General features: G+C 43.0%; 1 protein-coding gene across 3 annotated transcripts in view; it reads left to right on the top strand.

The window, feature by feature from the left end:
* KIF13B (kinesin family member 13B) overlaps nucleotides 1–25,403 on the top strand; it is a 119,420-nt gene that overhangs the window by 5,648 nt on the left and 88,369 nt on the right. For all 3 annotated transcript variants that reach the window (XM_032103601.1, XM_032103603.1, XM_032103600.1), the window contains exon 2: nucleotides 4,872–4,965. In XM_032103601.1, the coding sequence (XP_031959492.1) occupies nucleotides 4,872–4,965 (94 nt within the window). The remainder of the gene's footprint in view (nucleotides 1–4,871; nucleotides 4,966–25,403) is intronic.

Raw genomic sequence — 25,403 nt, 5'->3', positions numbered from 1 at the left:
CTTCAGTTGGTTTTTCCAGCTTTTGTGAAGCTCTACAAGGCCAGTTGTTCTGGTTCCCAGTAACTCTATAGAGCTGGAGGCCCATCTCCAAAGGGTCCTGAGGTGTCACTGAAAGTACAGCTGCCCTAAATCTGGTTAGTGGGACCAGGAGGAATCTGCTGACAACTTTTATTTGAACTGTGTTGTAACACCAGGCTCATGTCTCTGTTTCAGTGGGATTCAGGATCAAATGGTATTTGAAAAGGCTGGAACACTGTCAGCCTTCATAAACTTAATTTCTTAAATTGAGATCTAGTGGAAAAATTTACATGGAAATCAAAGATCTTGATTAAGTGGGAAGTGCTTTCCCTTAATTCATAGAATGGTTTGGGTTGCAAGGGACTTTAGAACTCATCCCGTTCCATCCCCTGCCATGGGCAGGGACACCTTCTGCTAGCCCACGTTGCTCCAGCCTGGCCTTGGACACTTCCAGGGATCCAGGGGCAGCCACAGCTTCTCTGGGCAACCTGGACTGGGTCCTCACTGCCCTCAAATGGAACAATTCCTTCCCAATATCCCATCTACCCCTGTCTTCTGGCAGTGGGAAGCCATTCCCTGTGTCCTGTCCCTCCAGGTCTTTGTCCCAAGTCCCTCTCCAGCTCTCTTGTAGCACATGTAGGCACTGGAAGGCTGCTGTCACTTTATACACTCTGAAAAAATAGGGAATGTAAAGAGGCAAGTATGGAGGGTCACATAATTTAAGACAGGTCTTTATCTACCCTGGCTGTGGTACTAAAAGGTCATATGATGCCATGCCCCGCCCCCAAGTCATGAATTTAAAACCTTGCAGACCCCCCTTATTTACTGTATCATTGTTCATTTTAAGATTGTTTCAAGCTGCCCTGCAAAAGCCATCTTTTAGGATCACTTTGTTTGGTTCTGAAATGCAGTGACCCTTAAGTGGGATGGTTTTTGGGGTCGTGGCTGAGGAAGCTGCAGTGTCAGCACGTGGCAGTTCAGGTGTTTTTGTTGTGCCACTCGAGGCAGCCACTAGAGTTGGGTACAACATTATCAGACCTCTGTTGTCAGTAGTCGCAGCCAATGCATGAAAACAGTTCCCTACCTGATCCGTAAGCAAAGACACAAATTTCCCAGAGGTGAAAACATCCAGTGTTTCCCAAAATACGTCTCTCCCTTTCCTCCAGGATTCACACACACTCCTTGTCTCTGCCCCAAACCTGATTAGTACATTTTCAAGTGGCACCTTTGCCAGTGTTTCCTAACTCTGTTGTGGAAAATCTGCTGGGGGGAGTTTATTTATCAGCCACATGACTGCTGTTACAGAGGGATTGGAAATTCCAACCTGTGGTGGGAATGGACCAGTGCCTGCTGAATCCACCATTCCTGGCAGTGCTAGGCTGCTCCTGGCTTCACTTTTCCAGCTGTCTCTTGCTTGCTGACTTTTCCACCCTGTTTGAAACACACTGAAATTCTTAGTGAAAAAGCCCAAAGTGTATGTGGGGAGTAGGAGTGATTTTTACAACACCCACAAGGCTTTTATCAAAGGTGTAGTAGTAATTTGGGATTGACACAAGCGTGGTTTCAGCTAAGATCTGCATTGAATCCCAGTTTTAGTCAAGTCTTGTGAGGAGCTGAAAAATCATGGGAAAGGGGAAGGAGAGTGGCTTCCTTCAACCCCCACCTTCCAGTTTCACAAGTAAAATAAAAACTCATCCAAGGAACTCTCTGTGAGTAGCTTGGACACAACAATTATTCTTACACTCAGCCCAGCTTTGCTTAACACGTCTACAGCTGTGAAATGTAAATGTGGAGAAGTGACTCAGATACGTGTTACCCTCTTATTATAGATGTCACAGCTCTCTTACTCTGAAGCTGTGAAAGAGATTTTCGTTCCCTGCAATAAATAGTTCTTGATGTTGAGAGTTTGAGTTTTAATTCTTCAAAGAGCAATTAGCTGATTAGTTTCTTATTTGATGAAGCAAATGAGTAGTTGATTGTGTTTTCTTGGTAATTTCCTTTCTTGGAAGCTAGAAGCAGGTTAGCAGTAATAATAGGTGAGATTTTCTTTTTGTTTAAGGTGCAAAGATTGGGATAAATCTCCAAAGTCTGACAGCGAGCCACTTCTGTCATCTTTTAATTTCATCTTTAATTTCTAAATTTCATGCTGCCTGAAAAAAAACACACCTGAATAGTTGAAGAAAATAATACCAAACTTTGACAAGTGAGTCCTTACTACAGGACAAATTAAGTGGGATGTTTGGATGTGCATCCTCATGATCTTATCTTGGTGCATCCTAATTTTGCTTGTTGTTCAGGAGCAGCAAGTACCCAGCTCACCTGGGAGACACTGAAACTAGTAAAAGTAAGGGTGGAGTCCTGGTGTGATCATATCCGAAAGAGCAGGCAGATAATTTGACTAGAAGGCCAACCTGCTTTAATGATATTAAAAACTTAATGAGGTGGAAATGATGATGATATAAGTTTCAGTAATGGCTAAGATTCATCTCTCAGTGTACTGGAAGCATTAAAGGATTCAGAAATCTGTCAAGGAATGTAATGGAGCCAGAATTTGAAGAAGGTGAATGATGTGCTGTTCAAACAGGATTTAAAGTGTTTCTTCAGCCGAAAGGAGAGTTGCCATGTGAGCCTTTGGCTAAGGTAACTTGGATAAGCAGCCTTAAGGCTGCCTGGATCCAGACCCAGCTTAGAGGCTCAGTATAACTGTTTCTCAGGGGTTTATTTCATGTGACACCATGAACTGGTGGAGCAATTCATCTCTGCTGGGACAAGGTTTCTCCCAGCTCCTTTCTTCCCTCTGCACAGGTCTCCCGTCCTGTTTGCATGGCCAAGGTTTCAGTGGGGATGGAGCTTTCCATAGGGTCTGGATACATCTGTTTTCCATGTTGGGTTTTCTGCTGTTGAAGTAACGTGAGGTGACTTACAGAGGATCTTCTGAGCATGGTAGTGGCAGAAGGTGAGCAGCAGGCACAGGAGGGAAGGACTGGGACCTCTCTGCTTGGCAATGGCTGCTAGTTTGGCTCACCACATCTTCCAAAACCGTGCAGCACACCAAGGTGAGGGGTTTTAATGTTATCTGTGAGAGGTGATAATCAGACAAGGTGTGTTGCACGGGACAAACTGGCTTTGAATCTTTTTTCCTGCAAGGACATTTGACTTTCAGGGAGTCTCTTATCCTGCCTGTGTGCTTTCTTAAGGATATTTCACAAAGAGAGGTTTAATGAACTGGGCAGTCATGGATGCAAAGCCTGCCATGGGCGTTCTCTCTCAAGAGCTGCACTAAAAAAATGTGACGGAGACCATGCTGCTTGCAGACCTTGTGCTTTGCATGAGGCAGGTAAAACCCTTCTTCAGGAGCTGGGAAAAGCAGGTCACTGCAGTACAGAGTGTTAATCACTAACCGGCCAGACCGAGATAAAGTGCCTTGTCGGATATGGGACGTATGGAGAACATGGTTTCATCTAAGCAAGCATGTGTTGCATATTAATAATAGGTAAATTGGCTTTCAGGGTGTGGGGAGAAATTAAAATAAACACTGGCTTCTGGAACTCGTCTGGCTCTTCCTCCTGCAAAAGCACAGTGTAATAACAGAGGAGCGTTTTTGCTCAGGAAGATTTCAGTTTCATGTGACTGCCTGCTTTGGCCAGTGATCTTGAGCTTTGCGTTTCTTTGCTGCCTGTCAGGTAGCGAAAGGCTGTAACATTTCTTTCCAAAAATGCCCGTGGAAGAACCTCCCTCTTACTATGTCACTTACCAGGAGCAAGAAGTCTGCAAGGTGCTGTGCAATGAAGATCTGTGGTCCCTGTCTGAGAGATTTCTCTGAGTTTATAAGGTGCTATGAGGTGAAAGAGCAAGTACAGGTGACTGAGAAGGAAAGAGCAGAGATGAAGGAGGATGAGGATTATAATTAACATGATTAGACACGAGCGTATTTGGGTGATTCAGCTGAGGTGCTGTACCCTGTGTGGGGTTGTTCAGCGTAGCCCCTCGTCATCCTGGCGTGGGAGGGTGTGAACAGTGTGTCATGGCCATTGGAATCAGCACTTGGGAGCACTTTCCAGGGCCACTGTCACCATGCAGGGACATGCTTTCCAGGCCCCGCGTCCTGCGTGTCTGTAGCAGTGACTCTGGGTGCAGGCTGTGTGCTTTATCCCATACCTAACTCTGTTTGTCACTGGGTGGATACTTTGGACTGCTGTCAGTGTTATCTGAAGCTTTTTATTTTGCTTTCCCCACCTCTAGGGCCGAGAATTCTCACACACTCCAAATATCCTCATTACTCATAGTCCACATCCCACTGCTTAGCGTCAATTGGCAGAGCTGGACTTCCCGGGAGCCTGTGGGGGAAGGACAAACCCTTTTCTACATGCTTGCACCTAAATTATTTTTGATGGGACTTGAATTTCTGCAAGCAGGTGCCCCAGGACTGACAGCTGGCACCATATCACAGCAGTGGCCGGGGAAAACGCGCTGCAGATGGCAGGGCCAGCTTTCCCTGTGAGCCTGTGAGGCATTGAGGGAGCAATAAGAAGAGCTGTCAAAGTGGTACCAAGCCTAAATGGTTCCTTTCCCCCAGAAGAAATTTCATACTGCCCTTGTATATGCTGATTGTCCTTCAGTGAAACCCAAGTGCTTTTTCTTGCTTTGAAAAGAGTGCTTGCTTTAAAGCTGGACAGGATCCATCCCATCAGAATATCCCTAGAAGTGGAATTTGGCAAAAGTCCTGTTTCTATTCTCTAGCTGATGGGTGGCTGTCAGACTGCATGAATAAATTTGGTGTCTGGAGGAAGTAATGGTGTATATAATCCCAGTGCTTTAGGAGCAGCACTTGACACTCTCTCATTTCTTTATAGAGCTTGATCTGCATACAAAATGTGTGGTGGATGTGGATGCAAACAAGGTTATTCTTCACCCCATAAACACCAACCTTTCAAAAGGAGATGGCAGGTAAGATTTTTGAATTGGGTAGGTCAGATTGCATAAATGAAATATGAGTCTAACAAGTAGGAAATGTAGGCCGTGATAGAAGGTTTTTCGGTTCAAAAATTACATATATCCTTTCCACAGTGTAATTGCCATCATCCATAAAATAAGGCTGATTTTTACCTCGCTGGGAAGTTGCTTGGAAAACCTTGTACATATTCTTCCTGCTTTCAATAACATGTTAGTGCTTAATGTGTCCATGAACATTCATTTTTTTCTTGCGTGCTGCTATGGGACAGGAGAAATTTAAATCTGCAAAACAATTTGAGCGGGGCACAGTTTGTCATTTTGGAATGAAATTAATTTTCACAGTTGTTTTCTTATAATGGGTCATGGCGTGAGAAGGGGAATGGGAACATTCTGGAGAGATGTAGCTCTAGGAGTTTCTCGACAATGGGGCATTCCATGCGTCAAAAACCTGTGGAGAGGTGGCTGAGGGTAGGGACCAGTTTGTGTCGGAACTGGCATTAATCTATTAAATTACTGTGAAACTGAAAAGTCATGCAATAAGTGGTAGAGTTAAGCTTGTGACTGTTTCAGTTACTGCTTGATGCAAGGGGAGGAAATGAAAAAATATATGCGTGAAACAAAATAATGGTGCAGGAAAAGGCAAAACCTGTTGCTGGATGTCTGCAGTCAATCCTCTGTTTCCTGGGGGGGAAAAAGGAAGAGGTCTTAAGGGTAACAGAAAGGAGAAAAATTCAGTTAAACACATTACAAAACAGAGTTTTGTTTAAATTTTTCATGTGAAGCTGAGCTGTGTATCAGGGGTCAGTATTCATTAACTGCTCTCTGATAATTTAAACTCCTCAAACCCAAGTGGTAGTAAATGGACAAGCGAAGAGATCATCAGGTGCAGTATTTACCTTCCATTGTTAGTAGCTGAAAGATTTATTACAGACGGTGAGACTGGAGCTTTAATAAGTTTCTTAAAACCAAACAGGCTGTGTGTGGGGGGGTGTTTTTGTTTGTATCAATATCCTCCTCCTCCAGGAACACGTGCATTGTTCAGCTGCCAAAACCCTACGTTGATTTGAGCCTCGAAAACTGCTAAAAATGGCAGGAAATTGAGATTCTCAGAAGCTGAGTCGGCCACAGCTGGATTAAAAATGTAACTCATGGTTTCTCTAAAACATGGCAATGAAATGCATGGTTTCTAGTCCCTAAAATGTGTTTAAAAACGTTCATGGGGCAGCCACACATCATGCAAATCGTGTCCCTTGGCAGGGGAGGGCTGGCTTGGCAGTGGCTTGAGGTCCCAGCCAAGGTGGTGAGCTCAGTGTGAGAATCCAGCACCGGAGCGAAGAATGCTTCATTTGCATCCTCACAAATACCCACTGCTAATCTAAGCAGGAAGCATACGAAATTTACATGGGGTGATTTAATAGAAGAGAGGAAAGTGGAGGCCCATTAACTGCACTGAGGGTTTGCCTGCACACGGTGAGACAACAGATCCCAAAAACGCAAGTTAGAGCGGTAAGGGTTTGGAACAGGGTCCTTTTGGAACAGGTCACACCCTTGAGAGGCTGCTGCTGAATTATCTTGGCTTCTGCAGCTCCATCAGAGGAGTCTTAAAAATCAGCTCAAGGAAAAGGTTAGTCTTAGCTGCAGTTTTTCTAAGTCTGGAGGTTAATTTATGCCCAGGTTCTGCTTCCGTTTCCAAATCCACCATCAACTACTTCGCCTTCTGTTACAAAATCAATTCCTTTGGATTTCAGACTTTTCTGGTGTCTCAAGTGAGCTGAAGGAATTCTGGCAAACCTTTTAACTGAACAGGGAAAAGAGAAGTAAATAATATTGTAAATACACAGTTCAGGTGCTTGCAAAGCAGGGCAAGTTTGAAAACCTCCAGAGCTTTGCTGCATTTCTCATTGAGATGCCAGGGCAAATTTAGGAACTGGGAAAAGAATTTTAGAAACAGAACTCTGTGCTGTCACATCCCCACTTGTCGTGACTCAGCTGTGCTCTGGCAGGGAGTGACATTTGGAAAAACAACCCATGACTTTTGGATTTACGCATTTTTTCCCCACTTCCATCCTCTCTGGGAGAAACCAAGCCTGGGAGATTGGGAGATGTAAATAAATCCCCCAACTTGAGGTATGTGGGACCTGACTGTTGGATGTGACAAGCTGTGTCCATGTAATTGCCACTGAAATGTTGTCAGGTGTTCAGAAAAATGTAGCTGTTTGAAATTTGACATTAAAAAATAAGGAATGTTTTGAAAATCTGGGTGATGACTGATGGACCTCACTTTTTCTTGAGTATATTACTTACACATTCCTCTAGAGACTTGAGGATTAATAAGTACATGTAAAACAGTTGCTCTTAAAAAAAGTCTCTTTTCACATGGCTGAAAAAAATCTGGTATTCTCCTGTTATTCCTTAACCAAGAAATGACCTTTCCTGAGCTGGAGAGAGAGACAGCAGTTATTTTATTGAGCAATCCTTAATGGTGTTGTGCAGGTTTCAGTAACTTGATCACGTACAAAAGATCAATTTTAAAATCCATGGGATGACCTCCAGGCTGGGCAGGCTTTGCTATTAACCTTGGGCTGTTGGGGGGGGTGGGTTTGGTTGAGTGGCAGCTTCTTGTGTTAAAATTAAAATTATACCATGTGGAAATGCTCACCCTTTTCTTTAGCTGGCTTCACAAAATTAATTGTGACAGAGCTTTGAGTTTCTGTCACAAATTTCCCCAAATGACCTCTGTAAATCAAAATCTCCCCTCAAGGATGTGTGAAGCTCCAGGGATTCGCTGTGGATGGATAATACCATTAGCATGACTTGTCCCCTCCTTTGTTTGCCTTCCTGAGCTGTCTGCTCCCTCTGCTCTCCCTGTTGCAAAGGTCAAGGCTGAAGTTTCTTTATCAACTCGGGATTTACTCTGTGCCGCAAAGATTACTCACAGCATTCTTACTCGGTGGCTGGGGCTTGGAAGAGGGTGTGAACTCATTGTAGGTGAAGTGAATAGATAAATCCTGGGCAACAATTGGAATGTTTATGGGAATTAATTTTTTGGAAAATCTCCAAATTGACTCTAATTATTCCAGGCTCCTTTATAGCCTTTTATTTTTTCTTTTAACTATCGATTTGCTTGTGGTGTAATTTTACATTTCCCAAGCAAGACTTATTAAGAAGATTTAATTTTTTTTTGACAGGTCAGACAAAGGAGGTTTATGCTGTCTTGCAGACATGACTGTAATTGATGTGTAACTGATATGAGCTCAGAGATCAGTGGTGTATCAGTCTGGCACAGCCCTGTGAATCAGCAGTGATACTTGTAAAGCAAAGCATTCATTAAATCTGCCCAGCAAACCACCTTCGAGCCTTTTTATTAAGAGAAAATGCTTAAAAATGAAACAAGTGCTGACTTCACTGTACTTTTGTTGCAGTTTGTGGTTTCTAGCTGCTTTCCCTCTTGTTTTGCAGAACAGAGAGATTCCAAAGACTGGCGCAGGGTAAAAACCTCTTCCAAGGAATGAGTGCAGCTAACTGGAGCTGACAAGTGTGTTAAACCAGGCTGGGTTTTTCCTTTTCAGCTATTGTAATGTCTTTATAATTAGTGCTTTGTAGTAGATAATTCAGTAATTGAGGATCTTTATAAAGATTTGCTTTTAAGGTATCTATTTCTGGATTTAAACCAGTTTATTTTTCTGTGCCCGCACAGACACTTTTTTTGCTCATCCAGTTGTGGCGCTTACACTCAATTTGGTTGTTTTTAAGGAGATCTGGAAATTGAGAAGGGGTGTGTGTTATTATCTTAGGCTTGAGGATTTTTGCAGCCTTGCAGCAGCTGAGCTCAGTGATTTCTGCTTTGATGAGGAAGGAACTCGGTGAAGCCCAAGTATATTTTACACAGGCAAGAATATTTTTAGAGGATTCTTCTGCCATTCCAATTCCTGCTTTCTTTCTGAGACATCTGACAGTCCTAAAGAAGGTCATGGGTAGATGGGGCTTGGAGCAACCTGGGATGGTGGAAAATGTCCTTGCCCATGGCAGGAGGTTGGAATGGGACGAGCTTTAAGGTCCTTCCAACCCAAACTATGATTCAAGTGGGTAATAAATTGCTGGTTTCATGTGGATGATGGACTTCAGGCAGTGGTTGGGTTAAAATGAACAGACCAGTGTGCTAAAACTTCCTTGAGTTTGTCTTTGGACTGAAGTTTCTTTCTTCTTACAAAGCTGAAGAAGCTTTTAATCCTTTTGAAGAAATGAAGATTAGGGCAAATTCAGACAGAATCCTGGCAAAGACTTAGGTACTGAAAAAATGCTACCAGAAAAGAAGTATTGGGGTCTCACAGACTAAGCAACATTAGTACACTCATTTTGAAGGGTTAAGTGCAAAGTGCAGGAATGGTAACAAAACACACGTGACTTTAAATTTGAAAACAAACAGTTTGATTGCTAAAAACTGTAATAGTGTGTTCTTGCAGGCCCACGCAAGCTCCCTGTGCTCTCTGTTAGCCAGGAATCCCATGCTGCCGAGGCAGGAGCATGTGGAGAGGCAGGATAAGCTTCTGCTTGGCACAGCCTGAGCAGTTACACAATGTTGGGTCTGCCCAGAGCAAGGTGAAGCCGCCTTTCACCTGCCTGGGGTGTGTGGGTGACTGCTTAGTGTGACTCCAGAACTCCACTTAAAGCTGCTAAAAGCTGGAAATAAGCCATGACTTAGCAGCTCTTGCTGTGGGGGAGTGTTAGAGACCTTCAGCTCCCTGGATCATAATGGGAAATGCTAATTTTAGTGTGGAAGTGCCTTAGTAGTGAGGTGGCAAAACTGCACATAAATCGATTTCTTGTGCAGAAATTACAGATAAGGGAGTGTGTTCATTGGGATGAATGTACAATGAGTGGAAAAACATTAATTTTAAATTAAAAAATATCTCAGTGATGCAACAAAGTATATATATCATATTTCAGTGAGCTATACAAGGAATACATGTGGAATGATAAGCAAAAATCCCAGTTAAAGAAAGGCTTGTCAAAAATTGAACACGTCATGATCCTGTTTATCTTTGTTTTATATCTTACAATTTTTGCAAACTGACATCCATTTGCGTCACTCAGAGAGTCAAGATGCCTAGAGAGGAAATGCTGACAGGATTATATAGGTGCTCCTGTATATGCAGATATGTATGAACTGGAAAAGCTGACTGGTAGGAGTAACCAGGGAAAACTTGACTTTTAAAAAATAACTTGTGGCAGCAGGAGCACGTCGGGGTGCAGACTTCACTTCCACCCTGGGAAAGGACATGCTTGATCAGAAAAGGAGGCAAATATATGAAGGCATTGCTATTTATGGAACTAATCTGCAGAGCTCCATGCTCCCACGAAAAGAGGCAATTACTAGTAGATAGTCATGGAAAAATGTCCACATTTTCTTGAAAATCACCCAGGATCCTGCCTGATGTTAGGCAAGAACCACTTGGAGAGCTGTCTCATCTCAGGCATCTGTGTCCCCAGCTGTTCCTGCATTTGACTGAGGAGTCTCAGCTGTTGGACACCACCAGAAATGGAATATTGGGCTCGCTGAACCATTTGCATGCTGTGGTACGGTTGCTATTTGACAGCAAAGCAATTTAGAGGGAGAAATATTATTGTCTTTGAAGATGGGTGAAAGCTAATTGCTGTGCCTTTGCTTCTCCACATCTTTCCTGGCATTGTATTAATTCCGTATAAACTGCTTGGGGTGGGGAAAATTCAGATTAGGATGTGTGGAAGGGACGCAGAGTTGCACTAAGCAGGAATGGCTCCCGTGGCTGAGTGGTCACGCTGGTGCATAAAACTCTGAGAATGAGATTTCTGGGTTAGATGTTAGTTCAGCATTGTCATCCAGGGAACAGATTTGTGTGTGCAATATTTTCATGTGCAGCAGTGTTCCAGGAAGTTGGAGGGGGGCAGGGAGTGTGTGTGTGTTTTCCCGAGGCCGAGAGCTGACATCCAGAAGAAAGGGAAGTCTGCCGCTCTCGACATCCAAGCTGGTGTTTTGTGGGCACAGAAGAGCTCACGGGAAGTTCATGTTTGCAAAAAACAGCACCATGAGATTTTTCCTGCACTGCCAGCTTGGCCTCTGTTGCGTCCCTGCCCAATTCTTGCTTCAAGCATGAGCTTGTTCTGTAAAATTATGATTGTTCTGCTGGGTTTTATTGGTCAGGTTACTGAACAGCCTAAAGAAGTTAGAAGAGAAGGGAAAAATATGCCTAATTTAAAATTGACAGAGTAATTTAAATGAGTGAATGAAATAATGGTGAAAACATTGCTTTTTCAGTCTGTTACCAGAGCGTATTTTGTAGGAAGTGGTATTAAATAAAAGTGGTATTATTATGGAGGTGAACTTATGCTGGGGGAGGTTTAGGTTGGATATTAGGAGCAGTTTCTTCACTGGGATGGTTTCACGCATTGGAAGGGGCTGCCTAGAGAGGTGGTGGAGTCCCCATCCCTGGAGGGACTTTGAGCTGTGTGGATGTGGCACTTGGGGACATGGGGCAGTGCTGGGAGAATGATTGGACTTGATGGTCTTAGAGGGCTTTTCCAACTTTTTTAATTCCATGTGTATTAAGGCTAGACTGCATCCAGCTCCCAGTCGTCTGTTCTTCTCAAAATTGTCTTCTGATATAAAAATTATATGACTAAATACTTCTGATGAGTTTCTGCAGTACCTAGAAATCATTTTGTTCAAAGTGTCCTGTGGACAGCAGGACTGGCACACAGGACTCTGCCACTGCCCCGCCTGAGGCTTCGGCTGCACAAGGGGGAAATTAACTTGCCCAAGGAGGTGAAGGCTCACCATCTAAAATCCTTATCTCGTGTAAAATTGAGAAGTGGGAGTTCTGCCAGGAGAGAACGGGGTTGCTGAGCTTCCAAGCTGTGCTTTTGAGGAGGTGTTTGCTCCAACTCGCGTGCTTTGACTGAAGTAAAGGTGAAAATCCGAGAGGGAGAAACCTGCCATTAATTTTTGTGATGGATCAAAAAAGTAAACAGAAATTTTGAACTGTGCTTTTGTGTGTCAATGTGCTTAAAACAGACCTGTAACCTATTTTGTATTGCTTAAGAAAATAAATGGTGAGACTTTGTGTTAGTGATTTCTTTTATAGCTGATTCCCTTCCCACCAGCTGGGTCACACCTATTTACTTCTACCTTTTTTTATGGCAAACATAGTCATGTTAGGATTACCTGTTATTTATAAGCTCTGTGCCCATGTGGCAGGTGAAAACTGCTTTTACATGAGGCACATCCTCTTGGCCATGTCACTACTGGAATCATCCTTGGCCCCCTCATATTCCTTGGATGAACATCAAAGAGGCCTTTTTTGATCTTGCTGCTCATTTGACCAAGTTGGTAGTAACCTGCTGCATTTGAGGGAAAGAGCAAATAGATAAAGAATAAATTTGTTTCATGTCATGTGATCTGAAGTCCAACCCTCAGCTTGTGCTTTATTGATTCTTAATCTCTGGTGCTTTTTACTCTTTAAAACCCAAAACGTGTGATGTACCTGAATTCTTCACTAACTTGAAGGTTTTTGACTGCAATCTAGCAGCAAGTTCTGGAGTACCCTTGGCATTACTGACCTGCTTGCAGACAGCATTTGGAGGTTGGTGGTGATAATTGCTCAGCATCCAGTCCTTCAGGAAAACCCTTCTGGAGCCAGCAAAGGCTTTTGACTGGGATTTCTCCAAGGAGTTGACTTCTGCTGCAAACAGAAAGTTATCTGCCGTCCCTTCCCACAGCGGTACCAGCAGTAGGGACCAGTTCCCAGAGCTGGGTTGTTTTCTGGGAAAAACCTCAACACAACCACGATACAAAACCAAAACCCCTCTTGGTGCCACGTTGAAGCTATTAGAATGAGTGTGGTTAATATTTGAGTGGAATGTAGCTTTTATTGAGCCATTTATGGCTGTTTTGAGGGAACTGTCTAAACAGTTTTGCTTTTCAAGCCTGCCTGAATCTGAAGCTCTCAATATCAGATCGTTGAGCTTCAAGGAGACTGTGAAGTGTTAATTGTTTTCTTGACTGCTTAAATCTACAAGCTAAACCAGACAAATTAATTTGCTTTAAGAGGACACGCTGTCTCGCTCCCTTCCTCCCTCTCTCTCCATCTATATATATATGTATATCACTGTTTTTATGCCCAGCCAATTTTATTTTGGGGATGTTTAAGATTAACTCCAAAATCCCGATCTCAGATTAATATGATAATGAGATCAGAAAAAGATGTAAGAGAGGATATTTCCCACCCTCCAACATGATTGATTAGTAATAACTGGGATAACCTTGTGCTGTACAACTCTTACAATCAAAATGACTGGAACAGAGAGTGTATAGATGTGTTCCCTAAGATAATTTGAAATAAGATAATCTGAATGTTCAGGGTTGAGCTTCTTAGGCAGGACAGGGTTTGATGCTCTCCTGAGAAGGTGGATAAATAACTCGTATTATCAGTGATTGTATGGTCAGCTGGAATACAGAGGCAGATAATATCACATACAGTCTTTTAATTTCCTTAGGTTTTGGAAAATGGAATATAAAAACTGTCAGGGTATGTTTCCTAAATTATTTCTGAGTTTATCATGAAAAGCGAAGGAAAGGAGAAACCTCTTCGTGTCTTAGAGCCATTGTCCTGAGGACATCTGAACAAGCTTTGAGAGTGCATCAGTTTGAGGTAATTTGTCTTTTTTTGTTGTGGTGGGGCTAATTTTAGGATGGCACTGTTGCACCTGATGCTACCTTACACTTATGGGGTTTATTTTGATTTTGTCACCAGCTCTGTAAAGTCTGAAATAAAACTACTGAATGCAGAGGACCTTGTTTCTGTGTGTGTTTCTTACAGTAAAATGGGAAAATTGCACTTGCAGTAGCACCTCAAGATTTGCTTCAATATTTTATATTCTTCTACCTATTTGAATGTCAGTAGATGGGGGAAAACGTTACAGGCCTGTTTGTTCTCCTCCTCCTGTGAGGAGAAATCAACAATCAGCATCTTGTAGGTATTTCTGGTTTTTGTTTTCCATGAGCTCGGTCTGCAGGAATGCAGCATCTGCTGCTCTTGCATGGGCAGCACCCTTCCCTCTGCTGGGAATGCTTTTCCTTCCTGGAAAGAAGCTCTGGAAGTATGGCTGTTTATGGCCTCCTCCTAAAAGGAGCACTAAGTTTTGTGTTGTTGCAGTTTTAGAAGAACCAAACTACCTTCCCTTGGTTGCAATTTGCGTTAAAATAATTTGTGTCTTTATCCATTCATTTTGTGTGGAGCAGGGCAAATTCTGGGGATATAAATCTGGCTTCCTGTGCGCTGCTGTGGGATGAGTGTTGCATTCACTGCTCTGGGAGCATGTGAAAATAACATTTTAATTAGTGCTCAAAAGTTCATGGCAGCCTTGATAAGCATAAGGTTTGATAAGCATATACTATCTTACAAAACTAATTATCCAGTTGGAGCTCCTTTGAGGAGAGAAGCAGTCAGGGTAATAGGGATTTTATTGGCTAAAGGAAGAGAGCGGGACATGAAGGATATCATGAGAGGAAGGATGGACTTCTCTAAGAGCAATGGCTGCATGAGGGGATTTAAGTTTTGCCTCAGCTCTACCATATGCTCCTTATCTGACTGTGGACTGCAGATTCCTCCCTTCCATTTCAAGCCTCTAAAATAAATCTAGCATTTTTCCCATTTTTCTGGTTGCTATCTAGTCCAAGAAGCATTTTACTGTGTGGGAGGGTGGTTTTTTATTGTTTGAGTTGGGTGGGTTTTGGTTTGTTCTTCTTGTTATTGTTGTAATCTTGGGGTTTTTGTGTTTGGGGATTTTTTGGTCTTTTTTTTCCCCTGCAAGAAGCTTCCTGTGCTGGTGTATAATTAATTAGGTCACAGCACTCAGTGGGGCCAGAACTCTGAGCCCTCATATTGTGGTAGTGACGTAAGGAAACCCTATATCTTAATGTGTATTGTCTGAGGTTCTTAGGCTCGTCCACTTACTTGAATCCTCAGCCTTCTGGAAAGCACAATACCATTTTCTGCCTTTCTCCTCAGGGTTTGTAGGCTCCTGCCAGCATTTTGTTCTGTCCCTCAGCAGTCAAAGCCTTACTGTGCTGATCAGATAAATGAAATGAAGGAGCAGGATATCCACTCAGCTTTATCTGGGTAGTCCTGCAGAGATGAGTGCTTCCAGCTCTCTGGATTTTTTAAAGCATTACTTGCATACATTTATGATCTGAATTTTATCTGTACTTGGGAGAAAATATAATCACTCAAAAAATATTATCTAATATGAATCTGATCAAAATGTAGCTCTGATCAAACTGCCAGAATGCAGGGTTAGATTGGAAATTGGGAAGAAATTCTTCCCTGTGAGGGTGGGGAGGCCCTGGCCCAGGGTGCCCAGAGAAGCTGTGGCTGCCCCTGGATCCCTGGAAGTGTCCAAGGCCAGGCTGGCTGGGGCTTGGAGCAACCTGGGATAGTGGAAGGTGTCCCTGCCCATGGCAGGGGATGGAATGGGATGAGCTTTAAGGTCCCTTCCCATCCAAACCATTCTGGAAATCTATGGCATTGACTTTATCCATTATTTTATTCTTCTGTCAAACCTTTTTGTGGTTTGAAGGCTCTTCTCCCTACTCCTCTGAGCTCTTGGAATTGTATTTGTCATCAGCCAACTTCTGTGTTGGAATGTATGTATGTCACAGCCCATATATTTCTGATTCCTTCCCAAAAAATGCACCTAAAGATAATATTTTTGCAGAGTTTGCAGCCGTGGCACCGTGGAAAGGGAGAATTACAATGTGCTCAGCAGAAACTTTAGAGGTGTGAAGAAAAAAAAAGGCAGAAAGACAAAGAAAAACCATATGCAGATTTTGTGGCAGAGAAGAGAGAAATAGGGATGGTTCTGAGAGGAAGCAATTATCTGGTTGCTGAAACCACATTTGCAGCAGCTGGAGCTTACACACATCTCTACTGCCTACAAGTTTTCTTGCTTAAACACCTGCCCTAAGCAGCAAAGAGGTTGTGAAGCAACTTCATACTGAAACCTCCCACCCATGCTCTGCTCCCGCCTGTGCAATCCTCTCTGCAGAGTTGGCACACGTGGTTTTATCTCTCCCTGTCACCACTGAGGTATCTTCCTGTGCTGCTAAGAGTTTAGTTGAATTGCAGGAGGAGCACTGGCAAGTCTTTCACAGTGTTCCCAGTGCAGGAATTATGTGGGATTAGTAGAACTATGGCAGGTTCACACCGCACAGGAGTGCAAGTGGTGCAGAGTAAGCTCAATTCTGTGTGCTAAGGAATTACTGCAGCATGTGGACATAGGGTGGGAATTGGGCATAGTCCTCCATGACCTGATTTCTGGTGATAATGAAGAATCTCGTGGTTAAATGATGAGGTGTTTTACTTGTGAAGGTGGCACAAGGTGGAACTGGTAGAGCTCTCCGAGAGTGTGTGATGTATATCCTGGTACAGCTTCGTGTGAAATTATGTCAGTCTTTGGAATCACAGAATGGTTTGAGTTGGAAGGAACCTTAAAGACCATCTCATTCCAACCCCTGCCATGGCCAGGGACATCTTCCACTATTCCAGGTTGCTCCAAGCCCCGTCCAGCCTGGCCTTGGACACTCCCAGGGATCCAGGGGCAGCAACAGCTGCTCTGAGCACCCTGTGCCAGGGCCTCCCCACCCTCACAGCCAGGAATTCCCTCCCAATATCCCACTCACATCTCCCCTTTTCCAGTTTGAAAGCATTCCCCCTTGCCCTGTCTCTCCATCCCTTGTCCCAAGTCCCTCTCCAGCTCTCCTGGAGCCCCTTTAGGCACTGGAAGGAGCTCTCTGGGTCCTTCTCTTCTCCGGGTGAACACCCCCAGCTCTTCCAGCCTGGCTCCAGAGCAGAGGGGCTCCAGCCCTCAGAGCATCTCCATGGCCTCCTCTGGTTTCACTCCAACAGCTCCACATCTTTCCTGTGCTGGGTTCCCAGGGCTGGATACAGTGTCCCAGGTGGGGTCTCACCTGAACAGGGCAGAAGGAGAATCCCCCCCTCCCCTGCTGCCCACGCTGTGGGATGAGCCCAGGGCAGTGTTGGCTTTCTGGGCTGAGATTGTTGAGCACTCTGTAATCAAATATTTCCTCATATCTTTGTTTTCCTTGTCCTCCAGTCCCTGTTCAGGTTTCTCAGGTGACATTTTCCCAGGTCAGGTCATGCCAACAACCCCTTTCCAGAGGCCGTGGCTGAGATTCTGTGTACTCTGTGACAGCTCTTTTGCTGAGCAAGGAGATCACTTGGCTGCCTCCAGGTGATCCTTGGAGATCTGAGAAGCAGAGGAGTCCTGGAATAATTCGGAATTGCTGTTGGAGTGATGGCAGGCTTACACATGGCTGTCTTAAGGCTGTGGCTATGGAGTCACAGGCTGGAAGGGACCTCTGGAGATATCTACTCCATCCTGCCCTCCTCAGGCAGGGTCTCCTGGAGCTGTTTACCCAGGATTATGCCCAGATGTTTTTTTTAATATCTCCAGATACAATTTCTGTAGCTCTCTGTGCATTAATAAAACCGTAAGTTGTTTGTGTGCTGCTGAAGAGTGACCTGATTCTGAGTGGAATTTGGATTACACCTGTCTTGCTGAGATGGGGGAACTAAGCTGACAGAACTCAGTATAAATACCAGCTGTCACTGGATAATCATGTCCATAATTAATATGTTTGAAAGTGAGAGACAAGTTCATTTTCAAGGCAGTAGTGATGTCAGCAGTTAATTGTAGCTTCATTTGCGAGGGGTTGTTGGCAAGGCACGAGTCTGTACCTTTTGGTAAATTATATTTAGCAGAACATCCATCCAGAAACTATAAAAATTAATCACAATTATTTAATGTTAGTCTTGAATAGTTATCTTCTAAATGAAAACTTAGTTTATATCTCATGTTGAAGTGGTACCCAAAGAAATTCCAATTCAACCAGGGCTGAGTGTTTCTTGTGTTTTAACTGTTGACTGCTTTGGCTTGTGTGGACACAACCTCTGCAGGATGTCCTTTGTCCTGAAAATTCAAGGATTTAAAAATTATTTTGTCTCTCCTTCAGTCATTTGTCATTTGGGGAGGATCTTGCCTGAGCTTTTGGATTAGTTCTGGGAGGTTCTTCAGCACATCAGTGATGATAACCTTTAGCAAAATTTGCCACGCACGCTCCAGGTTACCATGGCTTTTGAAACAGCATTTTTTCCTTACATTTTGAACATTAACTGCTTGGATCCTTGAACCTTGACAATGGAAGATGTTGGTGAAGTGTTTTTTAAGTTTTCTAGAGGGAAAAAGGTTGGATAGGAGAAGGGATAATTTGAACAGATTCATTCAGACACTGCAGCTGAGGTAGAAAGATGAGTGTTCAGGAGTTCATGAGTTCTGGTTATGCCAGTGCTTTAGACTTGCTGCAAATTTTGGCAGATATAATTCCAAAGACTTCAGTGGCACTAGCAAGTTCTAAAACTGTTGCCACGTTGCATAAAAGTCATTAAGCCTTGTTTATTGTCAGGGTTAATGCTTAGAAAGAGCTTGATTCCTTCAGGAAGAGTATTGAAATCCATCCTTGCAGAAAAGTGAAGTTTATTTTTATCACAAAAGAAAGTAACTTGACAACTTAGTCTCTCCTGGCATCTTGAGGCCAACAAGAAACTAATTAGAGCATAATTGTGGTTTCTCCTGCTGTTGTCCCATCTGTGTACAGTGGTTTATGAGATATTATAAACATGGATGAAATGGCCATAAGTTAAAAATCTTTGCTGTTTTGCAAATGATTGTGCTTGGAATTGTGACTGGAGTTTTGGAGCAAGTTTTTAATCTGCATTTGCAGGGGATCATAATGAAAAATAATGAGTTTATAGTCAGACGTGAAAATCTATTTATGGGAACTCAGGAGGAAAAATCTTATGCTGAAATGGTTACTAAATTTTAAATTGTGATTTGAAGGATGTCATTTGAAGACCTTTTAAAACCTATTTATAAATCAGATTCTTTTAGAATACAGTACCAAAGGCAGTATGGAAAATGAGTAATAATGGCAGGAGTACAGTATAAGATTTTTGTTCTCCCTTAAAAGGAGATACTCAGTTTATTATTTGAATTCCAAGTCACTGGAGCCTGTTCTTATGTGAGTCTCTTCCCACTGATGCTTTATAGGGAATCTTTTTCATTGCTAAACCAACTGAATATACTCAAATTATGGCTTCTCCTGCAAGGCCCACTTGTAGCCTTTTTCTATTATTTAATGCTAAAGAAAAAAAAGAAAATTTAAAATATCATACCAATGGTGCATCTGAAAGAGGGTTTCCTCTGTGTCTGCATCCTTGTTTCAGGTTTTTGAGTGGTAGATGGGAAGAGACCCCAAAAATGGCCTTGAAAACTCCCTGCAGAGTGACCTCACCCTGTTGCCCTGATGGCGTCTCCTCCCAGGCAGGGCACAGTGCCTGAGGCGAAGCAAACTTGTCCAACGAGAGAATTATCTGTTGCTGCAGGATTTGTGCAGAAGACCTGTAGTGATCACAGAGGATAAAGAACAACCCCTTGGAAGTGATTTCTGTGCTTTCGAGCTGATGCTTGTTCAGGAGGTGCCTCTTTTTCCCCTTCCCACTCGTCTCTCTTCCCTTTCATCCATCGTGTTTGTGATGTACAAACATGGATAAGCAAACTGTTGGCTTGATCTGAGTGGAATATATTGAATTATAGAATGGTTTAGGTGGGAAGGGACCTTAAAGCTCATCCCATTCCAACCCTGACACCTCCCACTATCCCAGGTTGCTCCAAGCCCAATCCAGCCTGGCCTTGGACACTTCCAGGGATCCAGGGGACAACACACCTTCTCTGGGCATCCTGTGCCAGTGTTTTACCAATTTTAAAGTATTTTGGGGAGCACAGTTCTCATTCCTCTCTGGTAGATCAGTTTGCTGCCCAGGAAGCAGAGTTAGATGGATGGCTGAGTTTTTGGGTTACAGTCAGGTGTTAAATGCTGCAGAGTAGTTGTAACACCAAACTGGGGTGGTTTTGTCCTGTGCTGGCTCTGAATAGCACTTTTCCACCCGTGAGCTACTAATGCAGGGTGTTTCACGTCAAGAAGGCCAACCCCAAACCTGAGTAATTCTGAGGAGGCATCAAAATCCAGCATTTTCTGCCCTCTTGGGTGAACCTCCCTTTTTTGGAGGGAGCACTTTTCCTGTCCTGGTGCTCTTGCCTAGGTGACCACAGCTGCTCTAAATGCTTTAGTGATTTTTAAGTAACACACAGCTATGGGTTACTTCACCATAAACTTGGAGTATTTGATGGAATCAGTGAAGTGAGGACGTAGCAGCTTTGTCTGCAGGCTCACACTTCCCCCTGCAGCCATAAAATAGCTGCTAGTGCTGGAGTTTTGTTTTAACCCCCCTGCAAGGTTTACCTTGCCATTTATCAATTGAAACAATGCAGCCACAGAGAACTTCAAAGTCCCTTTGCTTCACAGCAATGATCCAGGCAGAGCAGGTTCCTTCCTGTAAACACTCACTTTCCAGGGCTCAAAGTCTTTATTTTTAAAAGCATCTTTATTAGGAATCACCTATTAATGCTGTGTCCAGGAGTTTTTCAGTGTGTATGATCCTCCTGTGCTGTGGGAAACTAAATTAATCTTTCTATATTCTTAGAAAGTTGGACAGGGTGGATCGAATTGGGGTTTTTGTTGATTTTTTTGGATGCTTCTACATGCTGTAACATTTTATTCCTGGTAGTTAAAGGTAGACCTTGCACACAGAACCACCAAACGCGTATCATGTTTATCTGATGAATCACTGCTTCAAAATAGCTTATTCCCTTTCATCAGGTTTTTAATTAGCAGTGGTTGAGGATTTGATGCAGATGGAAATATTGTTGATCATCTGAGATTGCTTATTGCAGTGAAAGATTTACTGCTGATAACTCTTGTGGTGTCAGCAACAAAAGTGATGCTGGTTCAACACTGCTCGTTTCAACTCCGAATCCTGCAAGGTAAAGAGAGGCCAATTGAGCTGTTTGAAATGACAGAGATATTTTCTAATAGTCTGAGTGATTAATTATTCCCTTTTCCACCTTCTGTCCCACTTGTTTACTGATATTGTCTGCTCATCTGCTGGCACTCGAGACTTTTGATACCATGGTGATTTTGGCTGAGGATCTGTGCTGCTTTCATGTGGGGATCCCTCTCTAAGTGGAGTGTTAGTGTAGTTTCCTTGACAGAAACGTGAAGTGCATGTTGATGGAATTATGCTTTCTATTTAGCTAAAGCCAAAAAATAGAAAGAATTTTGATTTCTGCCATTTGGTACTTGCAAATTAGTTGCTGTATAATTCTTTTGCTGTAGTAATTCTGTGAAAACAAGACCATTTTCTGTTCTGTAGCCTTGTTTGCTCTTTGCCGTGGCATTTTTTATTCTGGGATTTTATTGGAATAATTCAGTAAAATATCCATTCCCATTATATAAGCCAGGTAGTCTTTAAGCTGGGAGTATAGAATGGCTTTTTAGCTGCTTATCCCTTGTTTCTTAATTCTTGATAAGGAGAGCACATGGAAAGGTTTGGAAGATACCTTAGGATAGGACTGAGGATAAAATGTGACATTTTGTGTGTTAGATAAGTGCTGTTAACATATAGTTGTCACATTACTGAAATTACTTTGTTTTGCTCAAATACACCTTTACAGCACAGGTTTTAGAGGCTGAGGGATCATAAACAGTGAAGTATTTCATCTGCTGGAGTTACCAGAAGATTTCAGTGTTTGATACAAAGTGCTGCCATCACCTTGGAAGTCTGCGTTGTGACAAGGGGAAGGTGGCACGAAGACTAAGTGTGTGAACGCCTAGAACTAGAAAAATACAAGTTGGGAATTTATCTGTACCACTCTTAGGAGCAAAGGTTATGAACTGTTGGAACTGGCTGTGACAGGTAACAGTGAGTTCTTGTTTGCAGTAATGAGGATATGTTTCAAAAGGAGCAGTGACGGCCAAATGTCATAATGTGTAGCTGGTGTTTGCAAGGTCAGGTTGGCTGTGTAACACTCCCTTCCAGCTTTAAGATCTCTGAATATTGAGAGGATGTGATGGCCAGACTTAGAGTGGTGCATGGTTGTGGTTTGGAAGGGACCTTAAATCTCATCCAGTCCCACCCCCTGCCATGCACAGGGATACCTTCCACTAGCCCAGCTTGCTCCAAGCCCTGTCCAACCTGGCCTCGGACACTTCCAGGGGCAGCCACAGCTTCTCTGGGCACCCTGTGCCAGGTCCTCACCACCCTCACAGCCAGGAATTCCTTCCCAATATCCCACCTATCCCTGCCCTCTGGCAGTGGGAAACCATTCCCTGTGTCCTGTCCCTCCATCCCTTGGCCCAGGTCCCTCTCCAGCTCTCCTGGAGCCCCTTTAGGCCCTGGAAGGTTCTGGTTGCCTTGGCAGGGGCAGCTCCATGAACAAACCTCAGTTAATGTGGCAGAAGGGAGGTGTCATCTGGGAAAAGGCAGGGCAGTACTTTGCTTTTGGGCCTTAAGAAATACCTTCTCCTTCCTCTTCTCTTCTTTCTGAAGGCCTTAAATGCTGGACAAAATGACTTGTGCCGTGAAGTTCTCTTCCTTAGGTTGGCATGACCGGCAGCAAAACATAGAGCAGGGAAGGGGATGGGGAACACTGAGCTCAGGCTCTGCTGCCAACACCCAGAGCCTTGGATAAGTTACTGTTCTCCTTTGTCATATCCATGCAGTGGGAACAATGCAAGAGGCATCAGCAGACTTGTGATTCTTTTATTTTGTTCCAAAATTAAAAAAAAAAAAAAAAAAAGGAACGCTTCACATTTATTCCATGTGTTTCTGAATCATCTTGTGTGTGTTGATAGCACAGGTAGCTGAGTTAATGCCGGTGAACTCGTGGGCAAATGCATTCAAAAACCCAAACGCAGCCTGATCCAAGGGTTATAACATTTAAATGTAGATATTTTTGAAATATCATGCTGTGGTAGTTTGATAGGACATGTTTAAGAACAGAAAGGAAATAAACTCACTGGGCTTGAAATGCTGCCTGCTTTGTTGTGTACTGGTAATTGATAGATCTCTGGGCTCATTAGTTAAACTAAGCAGTGTTATTTTTATTTTATCTTATTTCTATCAAGTACAGGGACGTTTATGTGTGTGCTTGGCCATGGTTTTCTTTCTAATGAAGAAGGGTTGTTTCCTATGCAGAGTTGTGTCATTTGAAAGGTTTTCATATTTAGTTTTTCTTTTAAGCACTCGTAAGTCATTGAAAAAAATTACATTTAGCAGTTGAACTTAAAAAAGCAGTTTCATTGGAGAAGAATAAATAGGGGAGGATACTGAGAGATCTGATTTTTTTTTTTCCCTGCTCATTCCTATTGGGTTTGCTCAGTGATTTTTAGGCAGGCCAAGTACTCTGCCTGATTTCTTAAAGGAGCCTTGCACTTGACACAAAAGAGCTTGAGAGTTTAAAAATCACTCTTTTGGTATCTGAATCCACTTCAGCTTAAAAATAAAAATCATACTGGGTATTCCTCATGTTTGTAATGTGCATGGATTACAAAGGAGCTGTGATTGCAGCACTGGCAGCCTTTCAAGCAGCCTCTTACAATACAGCTTTATGCCTGTAACATATTTTCTCTCCCTTTCTTTTTGCGAGTCATGTTTTAAGCACATTTCTTTCCCTTTCAACTCTGGAAGGCAAATGTAATGTTTGAAATGCTGTGTTGTGCTTGGAGAGGCTGGATTTTCCTCTTATTCTGTGAAACAATAAATGGAAACTGGCATGTTTGGAATTGCACAACCCAACTCTTCCCCCTGGGACCGTTCGGTCATTAAATTCCTGATGGGAAAATGGAAGTTCCAGGGTAAAAATAGAGGTGTAAGGACGGAGATGTGTGCAAGGAAGGGTTTTGTCAGGTATTTGCTTTTAACACAAAAATGTTTTGAAGCTCTTCCGTGCGGGCCAACTGTTGTAATTCGTTCCAGCTCTGATTCTTGGGAGTTTCAAAACCCTGTGTCCTTTTGCTATCAGTTCTACCCAAAACCAGGTGCACCTGGGTGCTTGTGCAGTCAGGTGAGGCTGCATCCCAGTGCAGCTCCAGCCTTGCGTAAATGCTAATTTATGGATTGTATTGGGGGAGGAGAGAGAAAACTGCACAGAAGCTTCCCCTCTACCGCTTTGATTCATAATTGTGCTGCTTGTACAAAGTGGAGATTGATTTCCTGGACACTGTGACCAGCACAAAGCAGTGCTTTGCTGTCACCCCTCAGTCCAGCCCTGAACCAGGGCCAGGACAGGTTGTCCCCAAGGATAAACCCCCTCTTCTCCTCCTAAACATGTTGGAGTAGTGGTAACTCACAAGAGAAGCCCCCCCTTTGTGCTGCTGTTCAGCAAAGCTTGGTAAGAAGCTGCTACTGATTAATTAAGCAAAGACATTGGGTGTGATGAGTCTGCAGTGACAGTCCATCATTCAACATCCCATCTTCACCTTGTGCTTAAAATAGTACCTGAAATTTATGTATGGCTTTATTTTTATGGGAGCTGGTTAGGAAATCCTGGAATATACATACTCCAAGAGCATGGGCAGTTCTAACAAAGGCAGTACCTGTTGCTGCAGTACCTGTCAAGAGGAATTTTCTCGCTGTGTCCTGTTTTCTGTGCCATCAAATGACCAAATTGAATATCCAGACTCTTTTCTGTGTTTGTTGTTGTGCTTGGACAGACTCATTCAATCAGCTGCATGAATGAGCATTTAAGGGTTTTATAAGCCAGAATGGACAAATTATGGTAATTATACATCTTGCTATGTTGTTATCCTGGCTGCAGAGCAGTAAGGAGGTTAAAGGAATACTGTCAAGGTGACAAAGGTACCAGACTGTCTTACCTAAAACCTGTAATTTTTTGCCATATATATCTGAATACTTTGATTTTAGAGTGTTCTTTCTCCCTATATTTAACTTCATGACATTTAGAAGCAGAGAGAAGGGGCAGAACGGTGCAAATGTGTGGTGTGAAATCCGTATCAGCTTCTTGAGTTTGTCTCTTAAATACTGTCCGGTGACTTGATACTATCTGAACTTAATTTTATACAATTAGAACCTGTAATGGTTCTAGAAATTTGTATCTCTCTACTGAATATGGCAAACGTGCATTTAATACTACAGAAAACGGAATGCAATAGAGAAATGGGTCACTCTTTAGTGTATTTCTGCTTAGGAGTGCCAGTGTCTTTTATATGGGCTTTGCTAAATAATTGTGTTTATGTGGCTGAGAATTTGATGCTCATAATCAGAGGTGATTAAACAAACAAAAAAAATGCAACCAGCTTAAACCCAACCAATTGAGTAACATCTAAAGTGGATAAATTAGCTGATATCATATGTTAAAATCAAGCCTGTGTTCAAAAAGAACTGATAGCAGTAGACAAG

The sequence above is a fragment of the Corvus moneduloides genome, chromosome 3 (genome assembly GCF_009650955.1).
Source record: "Corvus moneduloides isolate bCorMon1 chromosome 3, bCorMon1.pri, whole genome shotgun sequence".
In the NCBI taxonomy this organism is placed as follows: Eukaryota; Metazoa; Chordata; class Aves; order Passeriformes; family Corvidae; genus Corvus; species Corvus moneduloides.
The sequence above is the reverse complement of the archived record's forward strand: the minus strand, read 5'-3'. Positions and strand labels throughout refer to the sequence as shown.